This window comes from Argentina anserina, chromosome 7 (assembly GCF_933775445.1).
Source record: "Argentina anserina chromosome 7, drPotAnse1.1, whole genome shotgun sequence".
NCBI lineage: Eukaryota > Viridiplantae > Streptophyta > Magnoliopsida > Rosales > Rosaceae > Argentina > Argentina anserina.
In genome coordinates, this window is record NC_065878.1 from 19,856,653 (window position 1) to 19,880,390 (window position 23,738).

Genomic DNA, 23,738 nt, shown 5'->3' on the forward strand with positions numbered 1-23,738 from the left:
GCTAAACTCATTTCTTATTATGATCAACCTGGTGTACAAAATTGGACAAGCTAATTCTGGATTGACTGAGGTCATGAAACTGGATTAACTAATTTTGCAATTAATCTGGTCTCCAACGAGAAAGATTTTTATTTCCTCAGTGGAATTACTCTGGTATTGATAACTAATCTATTTAGTGCGGCAGCTCATTACTAGATTTTGTGAGTAATAAAGCACCAGGAACATATACAGCCCAGTATCTTTAGTTGCTAATTACTAAACTTTATCATAGGATTCAAGAGGGTAGCAAGTGTCAGTGCCCCCAGTACGCCAAAGGAAACAGGCATACCTCGAGGCGTAATAGGGGTTCGAGGGCTCAGCTGCCAGTGATTGCAGGTATTTCTCTTCTGCAGCCCAAATGTCGTTCCGCACATACCACAAGAAGTCTGCATACAGGCTCAAAGCCTCGGCATCAGGTTTCTCAGCCTGCACTGCTCGCCTAAAGCATTCCTCCGCTCTGCATAACAAAATAGATCACATGAATCACATCAGTCATGACTCGGACATAAATTGAGTTAGTAACACCTTTTTTTGTTTTTGTTTTTGTTTTTAGAAATGAGATTGTAACACTATGACTCAGAAATCATGTATCTTAAATAATACAAAGATGAAGTTTGTACGGCACTTGAATTCCTGGAGCCATCTCAATCAGAGCAGCAAAATCTACAAAAGTCTCATACCCAATCCCACCATATTTAAATATTGTCAAAGCAGAAACATGCAGCAAAATACAAATTATCCAATCGTACATTGTCTTTATGAATATCTATCAGTTCTTTCCTGGTCCAACCTAACAAATAAGAAGTTGTATGCATGGACATTAAGACACTTCTGATATATATGCAACAATTAGTTCACTTTCACCAATATGGTATTTTCCTCAGAATCAAGTTCAGTTTAGATAAGCAAGCATCAACAAAAATAAAAGAAACTAGTAAGTTGAAACAGATAATTTGTTAATTTACCTGTTATTATCATGAGCCACGAGGTAGAGGAATTGTGCATAGTTTGACAGTAAAAGTGTATTATCTGGCTCCCGAGCTAAGCTCATCTGGTACAAAATATCTGTCTTAGAGTAGCAGTCATAATCATCTGATTCGAGATTCACAGTTACAGGTGACACAAAGTTTTTCACGGTCTCATGGTCAAGATGAGGAGACCTCAATTCTGCCTGCATATTAGAAGCTTTTTCCAGGACTGAGTTCCACAAGTTCAACTCCTCGTCATTCAACGACGAAACATCAGATATCTTTTCAGTAGGAAACTTGAACAACTTAAGGCCAGCCCCATCCTTATTTTCACTCTCACTTGGGCTTACTTCGCCTTCCTCACAAGGATCATCGTCCCCGTCATAAAACCATATGGATGGTTCCAGCGGTTCTTGCAGAAACTTACCCAAAGTCCAGGCCACATCAGGCATAGGAGTAGTATCTGAAATAACAGAATTCTTACCATTCATTGAATAAACCATGAAATTCGCCAATAAGATCATCACATACAGCACGAGAGTTGGTGACCTTGCAAAGACCTGCTGAAACAACCAGACGAATGAAGAGTTCATTTCACTCTGCACCTTTGATATAATTTCCTTAAAGTCTTCACAGTATAGACATCCCCCTATACTTAAAGCATAGCTATGAAGCTCATGGATGATAAATACCATGGACGAAAAGGCCTTGCTCACAGAGCTAAAAGCAGTGTACTCCCCTACTTGTCTGGAACTCTCCTCCCATTGTTGATGCTTCTTCTTCAACAACCTTAGAGACGTAGGAAATTCGAGGCTGTTTGCCTTCCGTGCAATGTCTGCTAGAAGAATTTCACTTCTCTCTGGCCAGTCTGGTGGCTCAGGATGAATCCCAAGCAGAGATTGCTCTAAAGCATTAAGCTTTAACCTCGAAAACTGCATTGAAAGAACACCATCTTTCCTCTTTTCTCTTGCCAACCACCTAGACCTCGAAACTTTCGACATAGCCCAAGATGTATTCCCCTCTTGATATTCGTCATAACGACTACCAACATCCAACTTCCGAGACAATTCCTCAACCTGATCAGACATGTCATCATAGCAAAACTCCTCAAAATTAGCAGTACAAGCTTGCTTCAAGCTAGAACCTTTTAACTTACTCGACCCTGACAACACCGAACTATGAACTAAACCCTTCCCCAAGCCTCCACTTCTTCCATTATGCTTTGCCAATGAAGACAAAGAAGCCAAACACGATGGCTTTGAACTAGAAGAAGCACAATAAACTGAACGAGAAATTGGAATATGTATGCTTTGCCAAGTCCCAGAAGCAACAAACCCCGATCCCATGATTGGTTCAACACAGAGAAATCGAGAATTACCTCAAACAAACACTACCCAGATTCACAAAAACACTGAAACTGAAGAAAAGATTGAAACTTTAAAGCGTGCAATAGAGAAAAAGCCTAATCATGAGGAACACTTCCTCGATTTGGAATCAAGATTTGGATCCACCGCCAAAAAGTCTCTAACTTAGCTCTAGGAGTCGTTTTCTCTTCTTGATAAACAAGTTGGGGTCGCTTATGCTTTCATTTAATCCAACCTGTATTGAGCAAAAGGCAAAGCAAACATGCATTTAGTCAAAACTATTCGGAAAATTCTAGTATACATCAAACTATTCCACCGACTCCATGCATTTAGAACAAACCCGCATCCCAATCAAAACTCTAAAACCATTGAAATGGAAAACCCATGATCCAAAATGAAAAATATCAAGGTGCAATTGGAGAATACATACATACTTACATAGTAGATGATTGCAGGGCAACCCAGATGATCTTCAGCTTGGCTGGAATGGCTTCCCACCACCATTTTTCGTCGAAAATTCCTCTAACATGGAGGAGGAGACTTCAGTTGCAGATAGGAGCTTTGTTAATTTCTGTGTGAATTGAGAAAGTCTGATGAGATAAAATAAATACAAACTTTTTTAGAGCCTTCCTTTCTGCTAAGAAAGTTAACAACTTAATGGCCATACAAAGGTCGAAATTCTCGGAGTTAAGTGAATGAAAGCTAACGAGCTTAATATTTCTTTGTTAAATTTGAAGCACCCTGTTTTTTAGGATTGCTTATTATGCAAAAAGATGAGAAATTACAGATCTTTATGTTATGTATCTGATTGCAATATGACTGAGTATACAGGGTTTTGGACTATGCCGGGTCACATGCCTGCAACTAAAGAAGCGTCTTTGCCCCTTTATAGTTGATACGATTAGTAGGTGGTTTTGAGTCACCCTACACGTTGCTCCATTAAACAGATGACATTTGATCATCTAATAAATAAGTAGTAAAATTGGGAAAATTCTATAATAAAGTGCTACATACGATGCACCGTGAATAGTGAATATAAACAATATAAATAGTGACTATGAACGGTAGTGAACAACACATATGAACAGTAGTGAATAGTGATGAACAGTATTCGTACACAGTAAATGTAAAATGATAAAATGTAAAAACTAGATAGTAAAAAATTATTACTACTTTATTATGAACATATCTTTGTTTTTCTAGGAACTAACTTTCAACATGCCAATTAATTTCACCTAATCGATTTCCTTGTCTAAACGGTTACTTTCTGGCAGAATCATTGTTGTTCTAGAGAGCAAACAATTGAGTTTTAATAAAGCAGAATAAACATCGATGAAATTTTTTAATACTCATATGCAATCATTAAAAAAATATAAATAAAATTAAATATTTTTTGCGACGGATTTTAGGGTACCAAATAAAATTTATTTATTCAACATAAATACAAATATAAAACTCAGAGCATTCCTCTTAGGTAAACAGTTACAAGTGTTTAGCTACTCATAATTAAAATACAAACTTACTTGAAAAATGTACTCCACACCAGATTTATACAGCATAAGATATTTTACACAATTATTAAGCACACTCTCACTCAAACTATCTCTTTTACTCTAAAAACTGTTAGTAGAACGACACCCTTTTTTAAAAAACTTATGCTAAAGTCTTATGATTTTTCTTCCTATCAACTTCCTATGTCCCAAAGAAGTTCCTCATCCTTATATAGAGCTCAGACTCTAAGCATCAAACCAAACTTGCTTTCGAAAATGGACGACAAATAATCTTCTCATTTTTTAAAGCTGGTTGTCCATATGCGTCGACAAACTATTTTACAAAAGCAAAAATAGACGTTTTTATTGTTTAGATGTGTCGGCAGCTTCATGTTCCTTGTTTGGATACGTCGGCAGCTCAGCAGAAAGAGACGTTTTTATTGTTTGAATGTGTCGCCAGCTTCACATTCCTTGTTTGGATGTGTCGGCACCTTACTTTTCCATCATGTTTATGACATTGTAGTTTTCTTCATCTGCACAGTCATAATCTGCCAAAAGAATCTTGGCCTTTATGGTCACTTTCTTGCTCTCTGTCTTCTTTTTCATCCAGATCTGAGTCATAGGGAAAATGATAAGGGATTATGTATTCTTTTTTCTTTATCTACCTTTTTTAGCCATGTAGTTGTCTCTGGAGTTCCATATATTTCATTTCTCATGATGGCAGAGAGGAAATCACAAGCATCTGGTGGAGGGTGATTGTAGCATGTGATTATAATTTTTTCTCTATTAGCTAAAAGACTAGACTCATAATCTCTTTGAACCATGTTTTTGATGTACATTATGGCCATGGTTTTCATCCACGAAATGCTATTGTTGGGATTACCATTTTTCCTTGAACCTTTTGAACTCTTGATCAGACCCTGAATAATTCTCACATAGTTATATGGAGAAATGTAACTTTTGCGTCCATCCACCACTTCCCATTCTAGAGGGGTAGAAATGAATTTCAGTCTCAAGATGAATCCATATGGACGAATATTCTTTACTGCCTGAGTTATGATTTCTGGAAAACCCTCTAGGTTCTCGTTTGACTTAGTCCAAAGATTGTGCACAAATACATTCTCAATGAGCCATAGCTTCTGCTTTTGAGGGTGTTCGGCTTGAACATTTACAAGATATCTCACATAATATGGGCCAGAAACTATTGTCAAGGTTCAAGGAAGTATTTTACAGTCTCCGATTTTATAGTGAAATTCCCACCAGGCTAATTTCTTTAGGGCTGAAATAGGAACTCGCGCACTTTCAGGACCTTCCATATACTTGATCATTGCACCTCTTTCCTTCGAATTTTCTTTTTCCTTTTCTTTTTCTTTTGCATGGACTCCATACAATTCCTCTATCAAGACATTGAGACTTTTCAACATATGTTCTTCGTCTTCTTCATAGAAAGCTTGTAGGATATTATCCATAACAATCTTATGCTTCAAAGCCAATAGCTTCTCCGTTTTGAATACTGGTTCTGTAAATATCTTCAAAGGATAGTCATGAATATTTTTTTTACCAGTGACTTCAACCATTTTTCCCTTAAAATGGGCTATTCTGCTTTTTGGTAAAGCAGCAGCCTTCAACGGACTTGATAAGTCTTTACTGTCTGTCGTTTGAGACGGGCTAGTCGGTCTTTTACCCTGAGACTGATCAGTTAAGGTTGTATCCTTTGGACATAACAAATATTCTTTTCCGAGCTATTCTTGATCCCAACCCCCTGGTTGAACCCTATCTTCAGTTTTGGCCGGAGCCGATGCCGCTGCATCATAAAACACAATGAATTGGTAACCTGGTCCATCATGTAGGGGTCCAACAATCTTGTCTCATTTTTTTGTATTTGTTCCAAAGACTAGGTGGTTTTGATTTCCTGCTCCTAGGATTTCGCCTTTCATCTTCATCTCCATCTTCTCTTATGAATGTTGACATTTCTCTAGTAAGAGCGTCTGACAAGAAGTTCTTGTTACCTGCAATCATTTCCACATCATATTCATATTGGAATAAAAACATTTGTCATCTTAATACCCTTCCTCTATCTGCTGCATCAATTAATTTGTAGTTTTTTAAATTTTTAACTCTTTTATTGTCAGTTCTAACTATAAATTTGTTTTCTAGGAATGCTTCAGCGCCTTTGATGCTCTTGATTAGAGCCAACACATCTTTATCCCCAGTGAAATAGTTTAATTCCGCCGCATTAAACTTTCATGATATGAATTTGCAGATCTTTTCTTGATTGGTATCCGAGGTCATGGCCAAAACTACTCCTGCCCAATAATAATCATTTGCATCTGTCTGCAAAATGATTAAGTCTCTTTCTTTTGGCAATTGTAATGGGGGTAGACTTTGGGTTAACTCCTTGATCTTTTTGACAGTATTACTGTCATCCTCCGTGAAACACCATTTTTTTTTTTTGGAATTGGTTTTTGGTGAGAGTAAAGTAGTAAGACCACTTAGTGGAGGTATAAAGTCTCTGGCAAAGTTGACAACCCTTAAAAATCTTTGCAATGACTTGGCATCAGGGATTTGATCCTCGAATTGGCTGATTTTCTTAACAATGTGTTATTGGAGACGAATCTCTCCATCTTTAACATGAATACCCAAAAAGTCGATCTCTCATTTGACCAGATGTATCTTCTTTTGTCCCAAAATGATTCATTTATGGACAATAAGCTTACATACCTGCTCCAGGTGCTTCAGATGTTCATTTATAGTTCTTGAGAAGACTAAGATATCATCTACATAAACTATGCAGAATTCTGAATATGGCTTAAAAATGTTGTCCATCTTCCTTTGGAAAATAGAAGGAGCTTGCTTGAGACCAAACAACATAACTAGCCATTCGTAATGCCCTTGTGGTGTTCCAAAAGCCGTTAGGGTTATGGAATATGGATGCATTTTTACTTGCCAAAATCCTGATTTAGCATCATACTTGGAGAAATTTTTTGCTCATTTGAGACGATTTATAAGGACCCTTACTTGAGCTATCTAATAACCATCTTTTACGGTCTTTTTGTTAACATATTTGTAATCAATAACCATTATAGCTTTTCCCCCTAACCTGTATCGCATGGTTTCTTACTAGAAAAGCTGGAGCATGATCCAGACTGTTTAAATGTCTGATTAACCTTTTCTCAAGTAGTTCTTGAATCTGACTTTCCATCTCTTTCCTATCTTCATCTTTATAATGAGGGATGGCTTTGACATGGCAGATGGCGTTGACATCATGCATCTTAAGCTGCCAATATATTGGATCATTGTCCCAGTATAGTTGAGGATCTTTGCTGATTACTGGTTTTATCAAAATTCTCTATTTCCGCAACATTCGGCACCTTCTTTTGCTCAACTCTATTAGCATATACCTTCATATTATGCTCTCTGATATATTCCTCTTCTCCATCTGAGCATTCTAGTTCTAGTGAATCTGATTCATTTTCAAGAAAATTGAGTGTTTCTCCTGGCTCAGAGTTTTCTGAGTCCATGTTTGACACTATCTCAGTGTGATTTTTAAATGATCTTTTAGCAACAAAATGGGTTCCAAAACTATCGCATTATGAAGCGACTATAAGAAGGAAACTTCTCAAGAACGATCCACACCAACCGATGTGATCGGTATATATATTTAGTGACCATGTAAAAATTTCATCAAATTCGAATCTCGGTTGACAGTCAGAACTTTTGGTAAATCGAAAACACCACTAATAAGGGATAACCTATTACAAATATGTGAACGCCAAAAGCCGTTTGCATATTTGAAATCACCTAATTTTTGTTACCTATCGTGTGCGGTCGCACTGAAGAAATCCATATGGCAAAGCCCCGGTCAATGGGGTTTCAATATGTCAAAATGCTTTTTTTTAGTTGACAATTGGTACGAACGGTCAAACCATGTCCAAAACGGACGAAATTTTTACGGGTTCCCTAAATATATATACCAATCACATCTGCTGGTGTTGATCGACCATATTTCGAACTGGAGTTGTCGATCGCCGAAGTGTCCACTAATGTAACATAACATTTATATTATTTTTTATAATAAACCTTTCGCCCTTATGAAGAAAACAACACTAATATGTCCTAAGAGGAGACTTATTACCAAGATGCCAATGCGGAAAGTTATTTATATATTTGAAATCACCTATTTTTGTCATCGATCGTGCGTGGTCATAACGAGGAAACCTACTTGGTAAAGTCCCGGTTAATGAGGTTTTATTATGTCAAAACACATTTTTTTGTTGACCGTAGGTATGAACGGTTAAACCATGTTCAAAATAGATGAAATTTTTACATGGTCCCTAAATATATATATCGATCACATCTACTTGTGTCGATCGACAATATTTTGAAACTAGAATTTATTTGTGACTTTTTTTAGAATGTTTCTAATAATTCTTTATTGTTTCAAACCCTTAAATTATAGTATTATGTTTTTTTTTCTAATACAAGCCCGTAATGCCCGGTCCGTAAAAACCTACAAGGCCCTGCCTGCAAAAGCCTGTAAGACCCGTTTTAGGTGGGCGAGCTTAGATCTTCATATATGTGAAAATACCCGGCTTGGCCCATCACTTATTTAAATGTACTAAGGCACGGGCCGCCACTCATGGGCTAGACCGGGCCGAGCCCGACCCGATAACGAGCCCTAATCCATCGATCTGGTGATTTCAGCACTCTTGTTTCCTGAGTTCACTAGGACATTCTCTTTTGGAGAGGATGGGAAATTTGCACAACTGGGAACCATTTTCATATTTATTTATGATTAGGTGATTTTGAGTTTATATCTAAAACTAACTGACAATGGATGAAGTGGCTCAAACCCTTATAAATCCACAAGTTCGGTCTCAATTTCCAAAGTGAAATGTATATTCTCAGCACCTCCCCCCCCCTCCCCGCACGTGTGGCGAATTTTCAAGTTATACACGTGAAAAACATCTTGGGTGGTGAAGTGTGTGTGACTATTTTTGGGCTTCATATATGTAATCCGTTCTGATACCATGACAAAGTGATCTGGAGTTACATTCAAAACTAATTGTCAATTGATGAAGTGACTCAGATCCTTATAAACTCACAAATTAGGTCTCAATTCTCAAATGCATTAGGAATTTGTAATGAAAAATTTAAAGACAATTTCATTTGCAAGAGGTAATGCAACTGCTATTGCTTTCTTTGTTCTCTCATCTATCCGTTTTTCATTTTCGTCCAGTTCCTCATCCATTTTCTGGAACCATATAATATTACACGGATGAATTTATCAAATGTCATGACAACTCTAAAATACCAAGATGAGCTGATGAAAGAAGCTGAATCTCCCCTGAGAGAAAAATAACAAGCGCCGGCAATAGCTCAAGCATAACTTGTTGAAGGGACGCTATCATGAGGTGTAACTTGTATAGTTGTTTATTCTTGTTTTCCTTTCTTTAGATTCATATTCATCTTGTTGAGCTGCTGTCGATCATATCCAAGCGGTTGATTAAATCTTTCAGGTCACAAACACAAAGATTATCGATCAATAACATATTTCCCTCTTCTGTTTAGAGTTAGCAACAAAGTCGACAACTTATTTAACTTGTTTTCATCATCTTATCAGTCTGTGAACCAGTAGAATTCCCGATATTTTTCAAGAGATTTTTAATCATTTCATTTGCAGCTGATATTTGGTGAAGGTCACACTTCGAGCCAAAAGATTATTGTGAGCAAGTTCAGAGAGATCAAGCAGCTACTTCCATAGTTAAAATGATTTGTTCTTGATCGATCAAGAACAAATTACTCAAAGCCTGAAATGGCGATCAACATACTTTCACATAACAAATTGTTGATAATCAGTCAGATAATTAAGTCAATATTAATAAGGCAAAAGGCTTAATGTATCATGGTGCGCACTCAGCTTTGGTTTTTCTTTTTGAAGGTCATCTAGTTGTCATGGTGGCCTTAACCAAGGCAACTTCCGTGCAGTCCTCTCAGCCTCAAGTAAAGCTGCTTCTTTCGATTTGATAAGGCGATCCGAAGTGCTGTTGTTATCATCTTAAAGCTTTGTAATCTGTAAGCACCAAAACATGAATAATTACTGAAAATTACGAGTCACCATAAAATTATCGTACATTCTTGCCAGTTAACACTTGAAAAGATCACAATGATATATTTAAGGACAAGATCGACGAGCACCTCTGCTCAGCTTTTTTTAAAGGTGCAAGAATGGCTTCAACTGGAGGTATCATATACGAATTGAGCAGCGTGAATCCTACGTACAGTAACTTCAGCAGCAAATTGAAACTGACTCAAGTTTCAATTTGTAAACATAAATCATAACCCCATGCCATTACTAATGGTTTAGTGGAAACAAATTGTAAACAAAAAGATCGAAATTAAGTTACCCGATAGCCTTTAGGTGAGAAGTAACAAGTCTAGGGCTGTAAATTGAAACTGGCTCAAGTTCTCTAACTATCGATTCATTGTCTCATTGACACTGAAATCCTCTAACTATGGATTCATCAATGCACAATAATAGTCGCATCTTGACGCTCACATTCAAATGAAGTAACTCGGGTCCTCCTAACTATGGAGCTTCAAGGTTCGCATATATACATTACAGCTCACGTTGAAGGTCCAATCATTTGGATTGTTACCCCTTTCAAAATTACTGATTCCCAACCTTGAACTTGTTCAACTTTGAAGCTCAAGAATCACTTGAAATATCCTCCACCACATGACTGATTTAGCAAGACTGGAATTTCAAACTTGTAGACCTTGTAGTGTTTGCTTCTTTTGTCCAAGAATCTGTTCTCTTGCTTAGCCGCCATCAAAGAATCTAGGATGAACATGCATGCATTGCATTCGTCCGCCATCTAGCTTATGGTAAAAGTAAAACCTTTAGATTAGAAAAAATCATATTTCATAAATAACTGTAATATTTTACAAGCTTTCCATCATACATCAACAAAAAATTCCAGGTAGAGAAGGTAAAATCCAAAAATAAAAGTAAAAAAGAATTCCTTTTTCCTTTTTAGAATGATATATAATCCTACATGTCCTGGTCAACCGGCTTCCACAACCCAGCCCAGTCAACCCCCCTACCACCTCCCCGTTCGTCTCTCCGATACATTCTCGTGACTCAAACCGTCACCGAGGAACGTCTTCGCGGCGTCCAAGCTCGGAAAATACGTCGGCTCCAGAAAAATCTGACTCAGCGCGTCGCCGGACTCGGGTCCCACCAGGACCCGGTTCCCTTTCGCCTCCAAGCTCCCCATCAACACCACCAACACTTGCTTGTACGCAAAGAAAAACCTCTTCACCGCCGACTCGATCGTCTGCATCGCCTGGAGCAGGTGGATCTCACCCGACCCGGTTTTCTTCTTGTACAGCCTCATCGCCGCCTCCTGGATCCTCGGCCCTCCCATCGGATCCACCTCGACCCCCAGCACTTGCGGAACCTTGTGCTTTAAGTCTTTACAGAGCTTGGTGATCTCGACCAGTCCTTTTGATCGGAAGCAAAACGACTCTCTGTCGTCGACGGTTTTGATTTTGAGCTGGTTCTTGAGGCGGAGGAAGTCCTCCGGGTCCATCAGGAGGTGGAGGTCCTCGATTTCCGCGAGAAGCTTCCAGACGCGCTCGACTAGGTAACAGTCAGTGGAGGCGCTCTCGAAGTCGGCGGCCTCCACGCGGTTGTTCACGCGGTTTAAGAGCGCGTGGCAGGCGAACACCCACGACTCTAGGACCTGGTGCGTGGTGTACACTGCCTGGTTCTCGTGGTTATCGATGTGGCTATCGTAGGGGCTTTTCTTCAGTAAATGCAGCTCCGACGGTTTGCAAACGGCGTCGTAATCCAGGCAGGGTTTTCCGGCTAGGTTCGGCTCCCCGAGGCCGAGAGTGTACGGACAGCTCCGCATCTCGCACTCGATCGAGTAAAGGATCTTCTGCGCTACCGCCTCCGACTTCCGCCACGCAGCGAGCCGGGGCAGCAGACTGGCCTCGCTGGTGCGGCTCACCACAGTGCTCTCGCCGGAGCCTTTCCAAACCTCGGCGAAGCTCCCGTCACGGGCCAACGGGCCGCCGGAGGTCGTCAAGTCGACGATCGGCGCCGAGCCGCGGGTCTCGCTGTCCTCCTCGTCGTCCTCGATGAGCAAAGCGATCAGCTCGACCTGGCTTGTTATAAGGGTCTCAAGGCGGCGCCGCCACTCTCTGCGGTTGGCGTAGGGCCGCGGGTCGGAGAAGACGGTGGAGACGAAGCGGAAAGAAATCTCCAAAGCTTGAAGAGCCGGCTTGAGAATGGGCTCGCTTTTCCAGGCGGGAAACTCGGTGGAGGACCAGAGCTTGCGGAGCTCCGGGAGGCGGAGGTATTGCTCGTAGGTGGAGCAGGCTTGGTCCGAGGCGGCGGAGATATCGGGCTGGATTGGGGCGGCGCGGAAGGAGGTGGGGATGGAGAGGTGGTTGAGCTTGTTGGAGAGTCTGGGAGATTTGCTGGGTATATCTGAGGAGACCATCTTTGCTTTCCAATCCAAATCAACCATATTTAGCTGAGAAAGAGATTTTGAAATGTTGAAATGTAAAGGAAGGAGAAATTGTTTTAGTGTTGTTTAGGTCAAAATTTGAGTTGATTGAGGAGAGTTATGGATATGGGAGAGGTATTTATAGCGCAGCGCAAAATATAAAGGCGTGTGGAATGGGCAGCAAAATTTGGAAGTCGCGGTTTTCCTTATAAAAATAATTAAATTAATATATTAGGGGGCATGAAGTTTATCCATATGACCAAACGACCGACCTGTAACGATGTAATGTGAGCTATATGTTTGAATTTGTTCTTGGGAGAGGAATATACGACGAACCGTATTTTAGAAGTTGGACCTTGGTCACATTGTTAGGTCTGGTTCGATGAAGCGCACCTACCATACAGCTTTCTTTGGACTATTTAGTTGTCACCGGCTATAATTTTGGACCTAACGAAATCCCCTTTGTAATCTTATCCATAATTTTGATCAATATTCCATTTAATTCACAGAATTAAAGTGTAGTTTTAAAACTGGAAGTTTATTTTTTACCAGCTCGTGTATGTGCGCAGTCAATACACTAGTACATCAAAATGTTAAAAGTGATCATTGGATTCGTTAGCTTAACCGAGCGTGATGTATGTAATCGGTCCCTAAAAAAGTTTAGTGAGATGACTAAACACAGAAATGACATCAACCGATATACACTCTACATGTGAATATTTGTAGTGAAAGTAAGAGGTGCAATATGTCTTATTGTATGAGAAATTTGCATTCACTCCGGTCAAATTATATTTGTTCAAACACTGAGTTAATGGCAGTTTTTTTTAATAAAGAGAAAACAGTTTTGAACATGTAAAATTACCCGACATTAATTTTTTTTAACTAAAAGTAATCAAACCCCAGAGAAATCTGATCCTATCTGTAATCACGTAGTGAGAAGAATACATCAACTTATCTGCAAGGGATTTTAGAGGATAAAAAGGTTGAAAACAAATGTGGACAATCTGTTATAATCGTCGTAAATTCATAGAAATCTCAATTTGAGCTACTAAATAAGGACAACGTACAGATTTTACGAATATTAATTATAAATTTATAAAAAAGCCAGAGATGCATAGGTTCCCAAGATAGTGGAAACAATTTTAAATAGACTGCAATTTTTTCAACCATTTAATTTACATTTTGTATCGAAAATAAATATATATAATGAAGTTTTATAACAGTATATCTTAAGCACGTCAATAGTTGTAGTTGTAGGTTTGTACCTGAAAATTTCTGGTCAATTTCCAGATAAACGTTTTTCTTGAAGCTTCCTTCGTTCCTGGGATAGTTCCTTTTCCTGGTATTTCTGCACGTTTTGTCCATTCCAAAATTGGCGTTTGGTTCTCTCTTCTTTTGTCTTCGAAGAATAAAAAGTGTGGTCTATCAAATAACTGCTAGTCAAAATGTTAAAAAGGTGACATGAGTACTATTATTTGTTTTTAATTACGCACTAACCCATGTTCGAATTGGATTGAAAATCTGAGATAATGGCGTTTCGATATAGCGTTCGAAGTTGCCTGTTAACCAGTTTTCGATCTAGAGTAATCCACAAACCCTAAAACCGGGGTGCTGGCTAGCTCGTAGGAATTGATTGAAGACAAAAATGCCAATTGGGTTATACAAAAGTAGGGGATTAATTTGGATTAGGCTTCAGAAGTTTGTTATTGTTTGGCAATCTTATCATCTATTCGAGCCTATATAGCTAGTGTGATTGATATTGCAAATCAGTTTTGGTCGTAAGATGATTTCGTACATGCATACATCAAGTTGATATGCATACCGCATGCATCAAGTTGATTGGAATTTTTTGTTTCTCTTTTTATAATTTACTTGACTGCAGAGTCCGAAATGTAGGTTCTTCTTTCCTAGTATAGCCTGACTATTCTTACTAGAATTTCGGTAAGTAGTATGCATGAAATGTCACGTTTAGTGTTCTACAGTCTGACTATTTCTTCATTTAATCATTTAATCATGAGGTAACACGAGTTATATAATTATATTACGATTGATCACTAACTTGTGCAATTGTGCATGGTGACCATCCTCAATTATCGATGTAATAAAAGTCAAGAATCATAGTTTTACACTTCAAGAAAACATATCAACATAGAGTTGCATACACAATTTAATCATGTACATTATAGATCCACCGGCCGGTACTCTTTGCTAGTTTGTGCCTTGTACTTGTTTGTAAGGATCTTTAATATTATGTTAGGTTTTTGTAATCAGAGATTTATGTTTCATGTCTCTTTTTGTATTCGACAATTTCATTAATAAAAACTTGAGGGTAACCGCACTAGTCCTCCATTCAAAATATAAAAAAATAATAATCCACCAGCCGATATCATATGAAATTCGTTGTAATACAATAGATGGTTGTTGTTAACGTATTCAAAATGCCATAAAATCATCTTCTCGTCCCAATTCTAACAAAAATTCCCATTGAAATATCAATATCAATAAATCCACATAGCTTCTAAAAATTCCCTATCCATATACAGTAAAACTTCGATGGAAAGAGCAAAGACTAAAGAAGTCATAATGGAAAAACAAGCCAAGCAGAATGGTGGACTAAAATATCCTAACCCTAGTGGAAAAATTCAATTCAAAGTTCAAAATAAGGGGCACAGCTAGCCCTAGCCATTTCTTTTCGTTGGGTTTTGGATAACCCTCCTCCCTTTAGTCCTTGTCCCATTCCCTCCACCACCACCATTTTCCAAAGGTTGGCTTTCGCCGTTCGAACCTTCACCTCACTTTGGCTCCATTGGTGACTACTCAGCTCCATCCTCTTCTTCAATCCCCTAATCGTTTCCCGCGTTTACCGCTTCAAAACTACCACCGATTATTTCCTTCCGCCACTCGTGTCGAGTCATGATTGGTCGAGAGACTCGATATCGTTAGTGTCCTCCAACTCTGCGACTCTGCCAGCTAATCACGCGGGGGAGAATAGCCACATGTTGAGAGCCGACACGTGGCGTGGCCGTCACGTGCGCCACCCACTCTGATCCACTTCACATGTCGGAAAGGCACACGTGGTGACGTGGGTAGATCGCTGTTCACCGGCGGTGCCTGCCGAGCCCATTTCTGATGCGGCCGCGTGGGGAATTAACTAGGGTTTTCATGTACGGTTGGAAAGATGGTGATCGATTGGTTAATGGTTCGTTGGCTTAGACGTAAATACTCGCGTATGGTATTGGCATGGGTGCCGACGCATAAAAAAAAGCAAAGCACACAAAGAGAATGCCAGATGTTTGGCGATCCTAGTTTTCAAAAGGATTTCGATTCTGGGGGCTTCTACATATGAGTAGTAATTGATGGATCGATGAGTCGATATATATTTGAATGTTATACGTACATTGCCTCATCCGCAAGCAATCACTCGTAATATGATAGCGTAATTGTTCTAGTATAAGAATTTATGTCAAAATTACGTTGCTATTATTGTATATGTTCATAACTGAATTAGGATCTCATAATTTCTCGTTGAGAACTCCAGTACACGTCTTAATTCTTACTCAATTTTTAATACTAACTTACTCATACCACTTCGGTAACCCAAGGGCTCTAACATGATTTAACTTCTAGTTTGCCTCTTGTATGTAAACCCTAAATCTAATATAATACAAACTCAAATGGTAATCCTCACTTACCGCTTCGGTAATCCAAGGGCTTCTAACCGGATTGATAATGTCTTTTGTCCTCTGAAATTTATTTCCTAAGGATAACGCAGCTGCCATTAGCTGCTACAAAACATGTTCCAGCCTACAAGAACATGTCAATGGATATCCTCCAAATGGGGATTTTGATAAATTCAAAATAGAGCGATTTTCTACTGGATTTCAACAACTAAATTTTTCTTTTCTTTATTCTTGAGAATGAATGAGCAAAGATGACTGGGGACAAAGAACGTGTGCTGCATTATTTGACTTTTTGAAGAGAAGTCAATTGTGGGCTGGGAGTGGTTTCCTGGCAAGGAAGCATGTTTTGAGGCAGAGATTGGGGCTATAATTATTAATTCCTTCCCTTCCACAATTCCGGATCTATCCAGTTGCTTTCTATTCTACCTCTGCTGATAGGAATAAATCGGAATCTCAATCTGCTACGATGTATTAGAGCTCGTCTGTTTCGGAAGCATCTAGCTAAGCTTAGCATTATATATTTTAAATTCTTGACCAGAACCAAAAATGTTATGAAAATGATGTCTGAGGATGAGAAAATTGTACAGATGGCAACTCTGTGATGGCTTGATTGTAGTCAACTAGAGAAATGTCAGAGATGGAGATTAAGCTAACTAGGTCGACGAATTTTGTACCAGCAGTTTGCCCATGTCCACGTTTTGTGACTTGAGTTATAGTATACCATCGCCACTAAACTACTATTATAGACAACTCTAAAAGAAATAAATTGACTACCATTCGCGAATGAAATGAATGTGCTATGTATTATTGTATAGAACTATATCTACTTTGATCTGAAAGTGATAGAGATTAGTGGGAGATCGGAGAGGATCGCAGAAGAGAAATGACCATATGAGTACAGACATTCACTGAAATTCATTGTTAGAACTCTGCATCCAATGTATGAAGCATTCACGCAACAAATGCCACGCTGGGAAACACAAGTATTTGTTCTCGCATGCCATGTTTGGATAATCTCTTATCGTTTGAATACGTACACAATATATAAGTTCTTGTTATCATCATCTTTTTTCGTTCCGGCATTAAACTAATTATTCAGATCTACAATACAAAAAATATTAGCAATAAGAACATTCAAATGTGGCTCTTTTGTGGGTGTTAACTATGTTGGAGTTTTGTGAGATTTTGGGGGTTGGCCACATGGTTAACATCCACGAAGGAGCCACATTTGAATGTGATTATTGCTAATGTTTTTTTGTAGTGTTGATTGATGAAGAAAAGACCAAGTCTTAAACTCAAACGATTATAATCCAGTTAATTTTGACTCATAAAGTTATTACAAGTCTCAAACTCGAACATTTATAATCCTGTTAACTTTTCACTCGTATAGTATTTACTAAAGTTTGAAAAAGCGCTAGGCGGTATTCAATCGGGCGGAGAGCTACCTCCTAGGCGGATTCAAATGATTAAATATTTACTTATTTTATACATATATTTTATATGATTAAAAATATATAATAATGCTCAATATCAATTTTCAAAATAGTCTTAACTCAATATAACTTAAATCCAAAATTCATACAATAGTATTAGAACAAAAGCTAAATTGTAAAACAAAAGTAAGATTTAATCGCAAGTTCTTCTTCTCTAAATCATTCCCTAAGTCCTTCGGTTTCAAGCCCTAATGCCGAAATCACTGTTTTAAAGTTAATTGCGTTTGTAATTTTTTTTTTTAAATTGAACAATCTTGACTGACTAGTGCTGCCTAAAACCACCTATGACTGCTTAAGACCACCTAAGACCGGCTAATCTCCAGACAGCCATGCATGGCTGAATTGACATTAAATGACACGGTAAGCTGCCGCCTAGGCGGCTTTAAAACATTGGTATTTACAAATGAGATTCACGTAAAATTTGGTTACCATCAAACCACTATACAAAGGAAAAGAGATCATTCTCAAACATCTCCATCACACTCTAATTAATAAATTCCAAAAGTGTACCCTCTATATATATACCCATTAAACTTCTCTTACCTCTTACATATTGGTTAATTGCCCCATCAATTGTCTTCTTTAGCGCGGTAGTACTAGAAGCAATCCCAAAGAATATCCCAGAATAAAGGAGAAAAAAAAAACAATACGTACTATATATAACTTTATAATCCGTGTAGAACACAAACTCGATCCTCTCTTGCACATCTTAAATCCTTTCCACAAGTGTCTATTTCCATTTTTCAGGCCAATTAGTCAATTAGTTTGTCTAATTGAAGAAGTTAGAATATAGAGATCAACAACGTTGGCCGGTTTAGTTACGATTTCTTCTTGTTTAGCTCAACATTTCGACATCCGCTATTCTTGCGTCATGACCCATGCACGATACTTGTAAACATCATAAAATAACAAATTATTTATGCTAAATAAGATTAAAAACTTCATGGCATGCACATTAGTTGTTGTGTGAGATAACTTCTAATGTATTTATCAAAAACCCCACCACCCATAATTAACTAATCGTGTTGTGGCTGCATGATAAATCGAAGAGAAAAATAAAGCAGGATAAAGACCATACCACCTTAGATGTTGATGATGTCGAAGTCTCTAACAGCTCGATGATGCATGTTTTAATGGGAAATGGTAGACATTACGTGCTGGGAGGGATTGCCATCGGTTTGCCTAGCTTTTGAGAGTCAAAGACTCAAAGGGTTATAAAAATAAGGTATTCGGCCGGAGGAAGAGGGAACCGACGGGGGCCGAAATAAGGGAAATGATGAGGCACAGTCCCGACCATATTTTATGTCATGTTTTTTTAGAGGATTAGGAGCTGACCTCCTGCAATTTAGCTAGGTTTTTCATCTCCGACAGACTCATAACTCGTCCTTAAGCAATTCAGGACTTCTGATTTGCAATTCTGTTGTAAAAGAAATTAACGAGCTATGTCTAGTTACATCCTTATCTTATGAAAGCAAAAGTTCACTATCTAGCTAAACAAGCCCCGCCAAGCTATATATATACAGTTTCTATTCAAAATGAAGCTTCACTCTAAAATTACAGAGTGAAGTTCCAATTTTGGCACACTTTTCGGTCAAATATTTTCACCATAAGCGATTCAATATTTAAGTATGCTATTCAAGATCATCTCTACAAAATTTCATATAATTCGGACTTTGTTAAGGTATTGAAATTAGATTAAATCAATGAATAAATCAAAACTGTTCAACGTGAACCGTTTGTGTAAATCTCAATTTTGAAAGCTCAAACCATTGTCAAATTGGATGAAACTTTATAGAGATGATCATGAATAACATACCTAAATATTAAATTGCTTATGGTGAAAAAATTTGACCGAAAAGTGTGTCAAAATTGGAACTTCATTTTGTAATTTCAGAGTGAAGCTTCACTCTGGATATGGACTGTATATATATATATATACACACGACGGTGATCAAGTGCGGACGTCCGTACCTTATGTAAGGTACAGATTCGTCAATTTCGGCGATGGCGAGCCGCAACAGCGCGGCGGACCACGACAACTACACTCCCCACCTCCCGGCGGTCTCGTCTGTGCCGACTAGAGCTCCATCGGCGACTCACGGTGGCCGGAATGTGAAATCACCGAAATCTTCCCAGAAACTTGATTTTTGCAAATTCCGGCCGCCGTGGTTCACCGATGGAGCTCTGGCCGGCACAGACTGGATCGCTAGGCAGTGGGTAGTGCCGGTCTGGCTCGTTGTCACCAGAATCGACGAATTCGCACGTACGGATGATCGGTGAATCCGCACGTACAAACGTCCATACCTAAAAAGCAGTATATATATAATTATATATACAAGTCGTTTCACGTGCGTACGTCCACACCGTGCAGATTCGTCGATTCCGGTGACGGTAGGCCGCAATGGTGCGTTAGACCAGCACAACCACACTACCTACCTCCCGGCGATCCCGTCTGTACCGATTGGAGCTCAATCGACGACTCAGGATGGCCAGAATCTGCAAAACTCACGTTTATGGATAGATTCCGACGTTTTCGCGATTTCGGCCGCCGTGGTTAGCCGATGGAGCTCCGACCGGCACACATGGGATCGCCGGGAGGTGTGGAGTGCGGCTGTGCTGGTCCGCCCCGCCGTTGCGTCCTGCCGTCGCCGGAATCGGCAAATCTGTACCTTACCTAAGATACAGACGTCCGCACCTGAAAATTCTCCATATATATATATATGTGACATGGACATATACATTATTGGAAATTTGGAATTAAGTTCTGTGTTAAAACAAAAGTGTCATGTGTACTAATCGAGAAATTACCCTCGTAGGAATGTTCCGTCACCGGAGAAGAAACTAGGGAAGCTATAGCTAGGAAATCAATAACAGTTCAGAGTTTTATTCTTCGGTGCAAAACTGGGATCAATCGAGACGAGAGGAGACATCAAGTCTCGTTGAGTTATGCATCACACGTACATTAGTTGTTTCTACGTACCGGCGGGTTAACTTCAAAGTGCCAAGGTGCCAGTCCGAAATGTCCTGCAGGTTGCTTTGAAACAGAGCAAAAATGGGAACGTAATAAATTGAGATTTGTCAAATAGCATTACCTGAGACTCTCAGAGCTTGAGAGTTAAGCCCGAGAGAGCCCATAATGTTACCAAGTTGTGAGAGCCCAGCCCAACAATGGAGTTTCACTCCCAGTTTGTATCCATTTTGGATTTTTGGTTCTATAGTTCAGATATGTCATCACCACCAATTTCTTTATTTACATCCTATTTAACACAGAAAAACTCAAAAACAAACTAAATTAGAAGAATCACCGAGGAATAGGATGTCTATGGAGGAGGTCCTCAGGGAGCTACACCATATTAAAAACGCTTATACTTGTCTTGACTTCTCTGGACAGAGGCCAAAAAGAAGCTAAACCAGAGGTGCATGCTATGTTCATTATATGTGAAACAACAAAACAATCCAACAAAATATTTTTTATGTTTGGTTTTTTTTTATTATTATTCTTTCATTTCCTTCTATTACCGCTCAATTCTCATGATTTTGTGCAAACACAGCATGGCATGCATGGGAAGGTGTCAACACTCTGATCGAGTTGTACAACTGAAGACGTCTAAAAGCTTGGAAGTGTGGAGAAATAATTAAGTTTAGTCTTGTAGCCTATTGTCACATCCCGCCAAACTTAGCCAAATTTTACCTTGAGCATTTTAGACGGATCCGGAATATGGCGGAACAACTTAGAAGGTCATAGAAGATCCTAGAAGACGATGGAAGTCTCAAGAAGCCTTGAGACATTTCCGGAAATCTCTAGAACCTTGGAGAGGCTAGTAGAACTAGACTACTCAAGAATTCTCTAGAATACTCAAGGATCATCTAGAGTCATGTAGAGTCATGTAGACTTATGGAGAGTTCTCTAGAATTCTCTACTATGTACTTAGTCCTAGAAATATCTAGAACTTGTAAAGTAGGATGAGGAGGCCTATAAATAGCAAGGCACCCCTCTCATTTGGATCATCAAGCAATCTAGCAAGCAAGCTATCAAGTAAACTTGTAAGTTCTCTTGTTCAATATAAGTTCTCTTTCGAAATATTCTCTTGCCTTTCAATTGTTCTAGCAGGGCGTCTGCGAGTTTAAGGCTGACTTAGCATAAAGGAGTTGCTAAGGCCGCACGAGTTGCATATCAAAAGAGTAAGCTCGTGACAGTTGGTATCAGAGCCGAAGTTCGATCAAGAGGCTAGCTCGACACAATGGCAAAGAATGGCAATCCTGTTGGTAGTGTTTCCGACGACACGCAAGAGAAGGGTCATGAAGAACTTGTCAACCCGACGGTTCCAAAGAAGGAACGAGTGAAGGACATGTTAGCTGCAATCGACTCACGCCTAGCTCAAGTGGAAGAGAGCGTGAGTGGCATGGGAGCCCAGGTGGAAGACTTGGAGGCGGAGGACGCCGCAATCCACACTGCGATCAAGGGCATGATGCTCAAGCTAGAGGAGTCCTTGCGGGGAGAGATTGACAAGGTTCGCGAGGAGTTCATGGGGGAACTCGCCCGGATGCGTAAAGTGCAAGAAAGGGAGCACAATAGCATGCTTGCACGCATGGAGGAGATGCAGGCAGATTCTGCACGCATGGAGGCAATGCAGGCAGACCTTGCCCTATGCAAGCGCGCACTAGCTGCGGGGGCTAGTACCAGCAGCAATGTGGAAGCCAAGCGGATCGAGGTGCCAAAGCCAAGGAGCTTCGGAGGCATGCGCAACGCTCGAGAAGTAGGCAACTTCTTATGGGGGCTAGATCAATACTTTGGGGCCGTAGGCATCATGGAGGAGGATGCCAAGATAAAGACCGTGACTCTTTATCTCACCGACACCGCCATGTTGTGGTGGAGGAGAAGGCGAGGAGATGTCGAAAGAGGTATGTGCACCATCTCTACCTTTGATGACTTTGTTAAAGAGCTCAAGAAGCAATTTTATCCCGAGAATGCCGAGGATGAGGCAAGAGCTCGCTTGCGAAGGCTCAAGCACACCGGGCCAATTTGTGATTATGTTAGGGAATTCACTAACTTGGTGCTTGAGATTCCCGACCTATCCGACAAGGATGCTCTCTTCAATTTCATGGATGGTCTCCAATCATGGGCCAAGACGGAGCTTAGGCGACGTGGAGTGCAAGACCTTGCTACCGCCATAGCCGTGGCCGAAGGCTTAGTTGATTTCTCAAGTTCAAGAGAGTCCACCAAGCCAAAGGAGAAGAAGAGCAACTATGCCAAAGGTGGGGGAGACAAAATCCAACGCAAGGAGGAGCCCCGCCGTGAGAGCTACTCGGCAAGGTTCAAGGATAAAGGCAAGTCAAGGGACATGCGGAGCTCGGACAAGCCAAATGACAACAAGTGCTTCCTATGCGATGGTCCGCATTGGGCTAGGCATTGCCCACAAAGGAGAGCACTAAGCGCACTCTTAGGAAGTCATCAAGGCGAGAGTGAAGCCGAGGGTGGCAATGGAGGTGCACACTTGGGGTCTTTGCAGGTGCTTAATGCAATCCGCTCTACACCCAAGGTCCAAGCCAAAGGTTTACTCTTCACGGACATCATCATAGGTGGGAAGCCAACAACGGCAATGCTCGACACGGGGGCAACCCACAACTTCATTTCCATTGAGGAGGCACGCAGGCTAGGACTAAAGGCAAGCAATGGAGGGGGCTCCATCAAGGCGGTTAACTCACCTGCCCGCCCCATACAAGGAGTAGCTCGAGGAGTCAAGACAAGCGTGGGAGCTTGGTGTGGGAGCCTAGACTTCTCGATAGTACCGATGGATGACTACAAGGTAGTCTTGGGGTTGGAGTTCCATGATCAAGTCAAGGCATTCCCGGTACCATTCGCCAATAGCTTATGCATTATGGATGGCGAGAGGTCGTGTGTGGTGCCAACAACCCGAGGAGCAAAGCAAGACATCAAGGTCTTGTCGGCATTGCAATTCAAGAAAGGCATCAAGAGGGAAGAGGAAAGCTATTTGGCCATCCTTAGTGAGTTCGATGACGAGGAGCCAAGGCCACAAGATGACATGCCCAAGGAGGTAGCAGCAGTTCTTGAAGAGTTCAAGGATGTATCACCCACGGAGCTGCCCAAGAGATTACCCCCAAGGAGAGAGATCGACCATGAAATCGAGTTGGAACCAGGGACCAAGCCACCCGCCATGGGTGCA

At 40.1% G+C, this 23,738-nt stretch overlaps 2 protein-coding genes across 4 annotated transcripts; both read right to left on the reverse strand.

The window, feature by feature from the left end:
* On the reverse strand, positions 1-3,169 carry LOC126802246 (uncharacterized). 3 transcript variants are annotated; one of them, XM_050529844.1, is made up of 3 exons: positions 2,810-3,169; positions 1,005-2,606; positions 1-496 (listed from the first exon to the last, which is right to left on the reverse strand). In XM_050529844.1, the coding sequence occupies exons 2-3, from the start codon at positions 2,351-2,353 to the stop codon at positions 256-258; spliced, it is 1,590 nt and encodes a 529-aa protein (XP_050385801.1). In that variant the 5' UTR covers positions 2,354-2,606; positions 2,810-3,169; the 3' UTR covers positions 1-255. The 3 variants fall into 3 exon arrangements, with proteins under 3 accessions (XP_050385801.1, XP_050385802.1, XP_050385800.1); XM_050529845.1 differs by having other exon boundaries at positions 2,806-3,169; XM_050529843.1 differs by having other exon boundaries at positions 2,802-3,169.
* Positions 3,170-10,769: 7,600 nt separating this feature from the next.
* Positions 10,770-12,504, reverse strand: LOC126801714 (nematode resistance protein-like HSPRO2). The gene has a single exon (XM_050529154.1). It carries the CDS (start codon positions 12,399-12,401, stop codon positions 10,965-10,967), a length of 1,437 nt encoding a protein of 478 aa, XP_050385111.1. The 5' UTR covers positions 12,402-12,504; the 3' UTR covers positions 10,770-10,964.
* Positions 12,505-23,738: the final 11,234 nt, after the last annotated feature.

Bases quoted from the DNA above. Each gene is read 5' to 3' on its own strand.
- LOC126802246 (XM_050529844.1), bottom strand. From the start codon at position 2,353: ATGGGATCGGGGTTTGTTGCTTCTGGGACTTGGCAAAGCATACATATT. The intron at 497-1,004 runs GTAAATTAACAA...TTTGTTATGCAG, and splicing joins GTGGCTCATGATAATAACAG to AGCGGAGGAATGCTTTAGGC.
- LOC126801714 (XM_050529154.1), bottom strand. From the start codon at position 12,401: ATGGTTGATTTGGATTGGAAAGCAAAGATGGTCTCCTCAGATATACCC.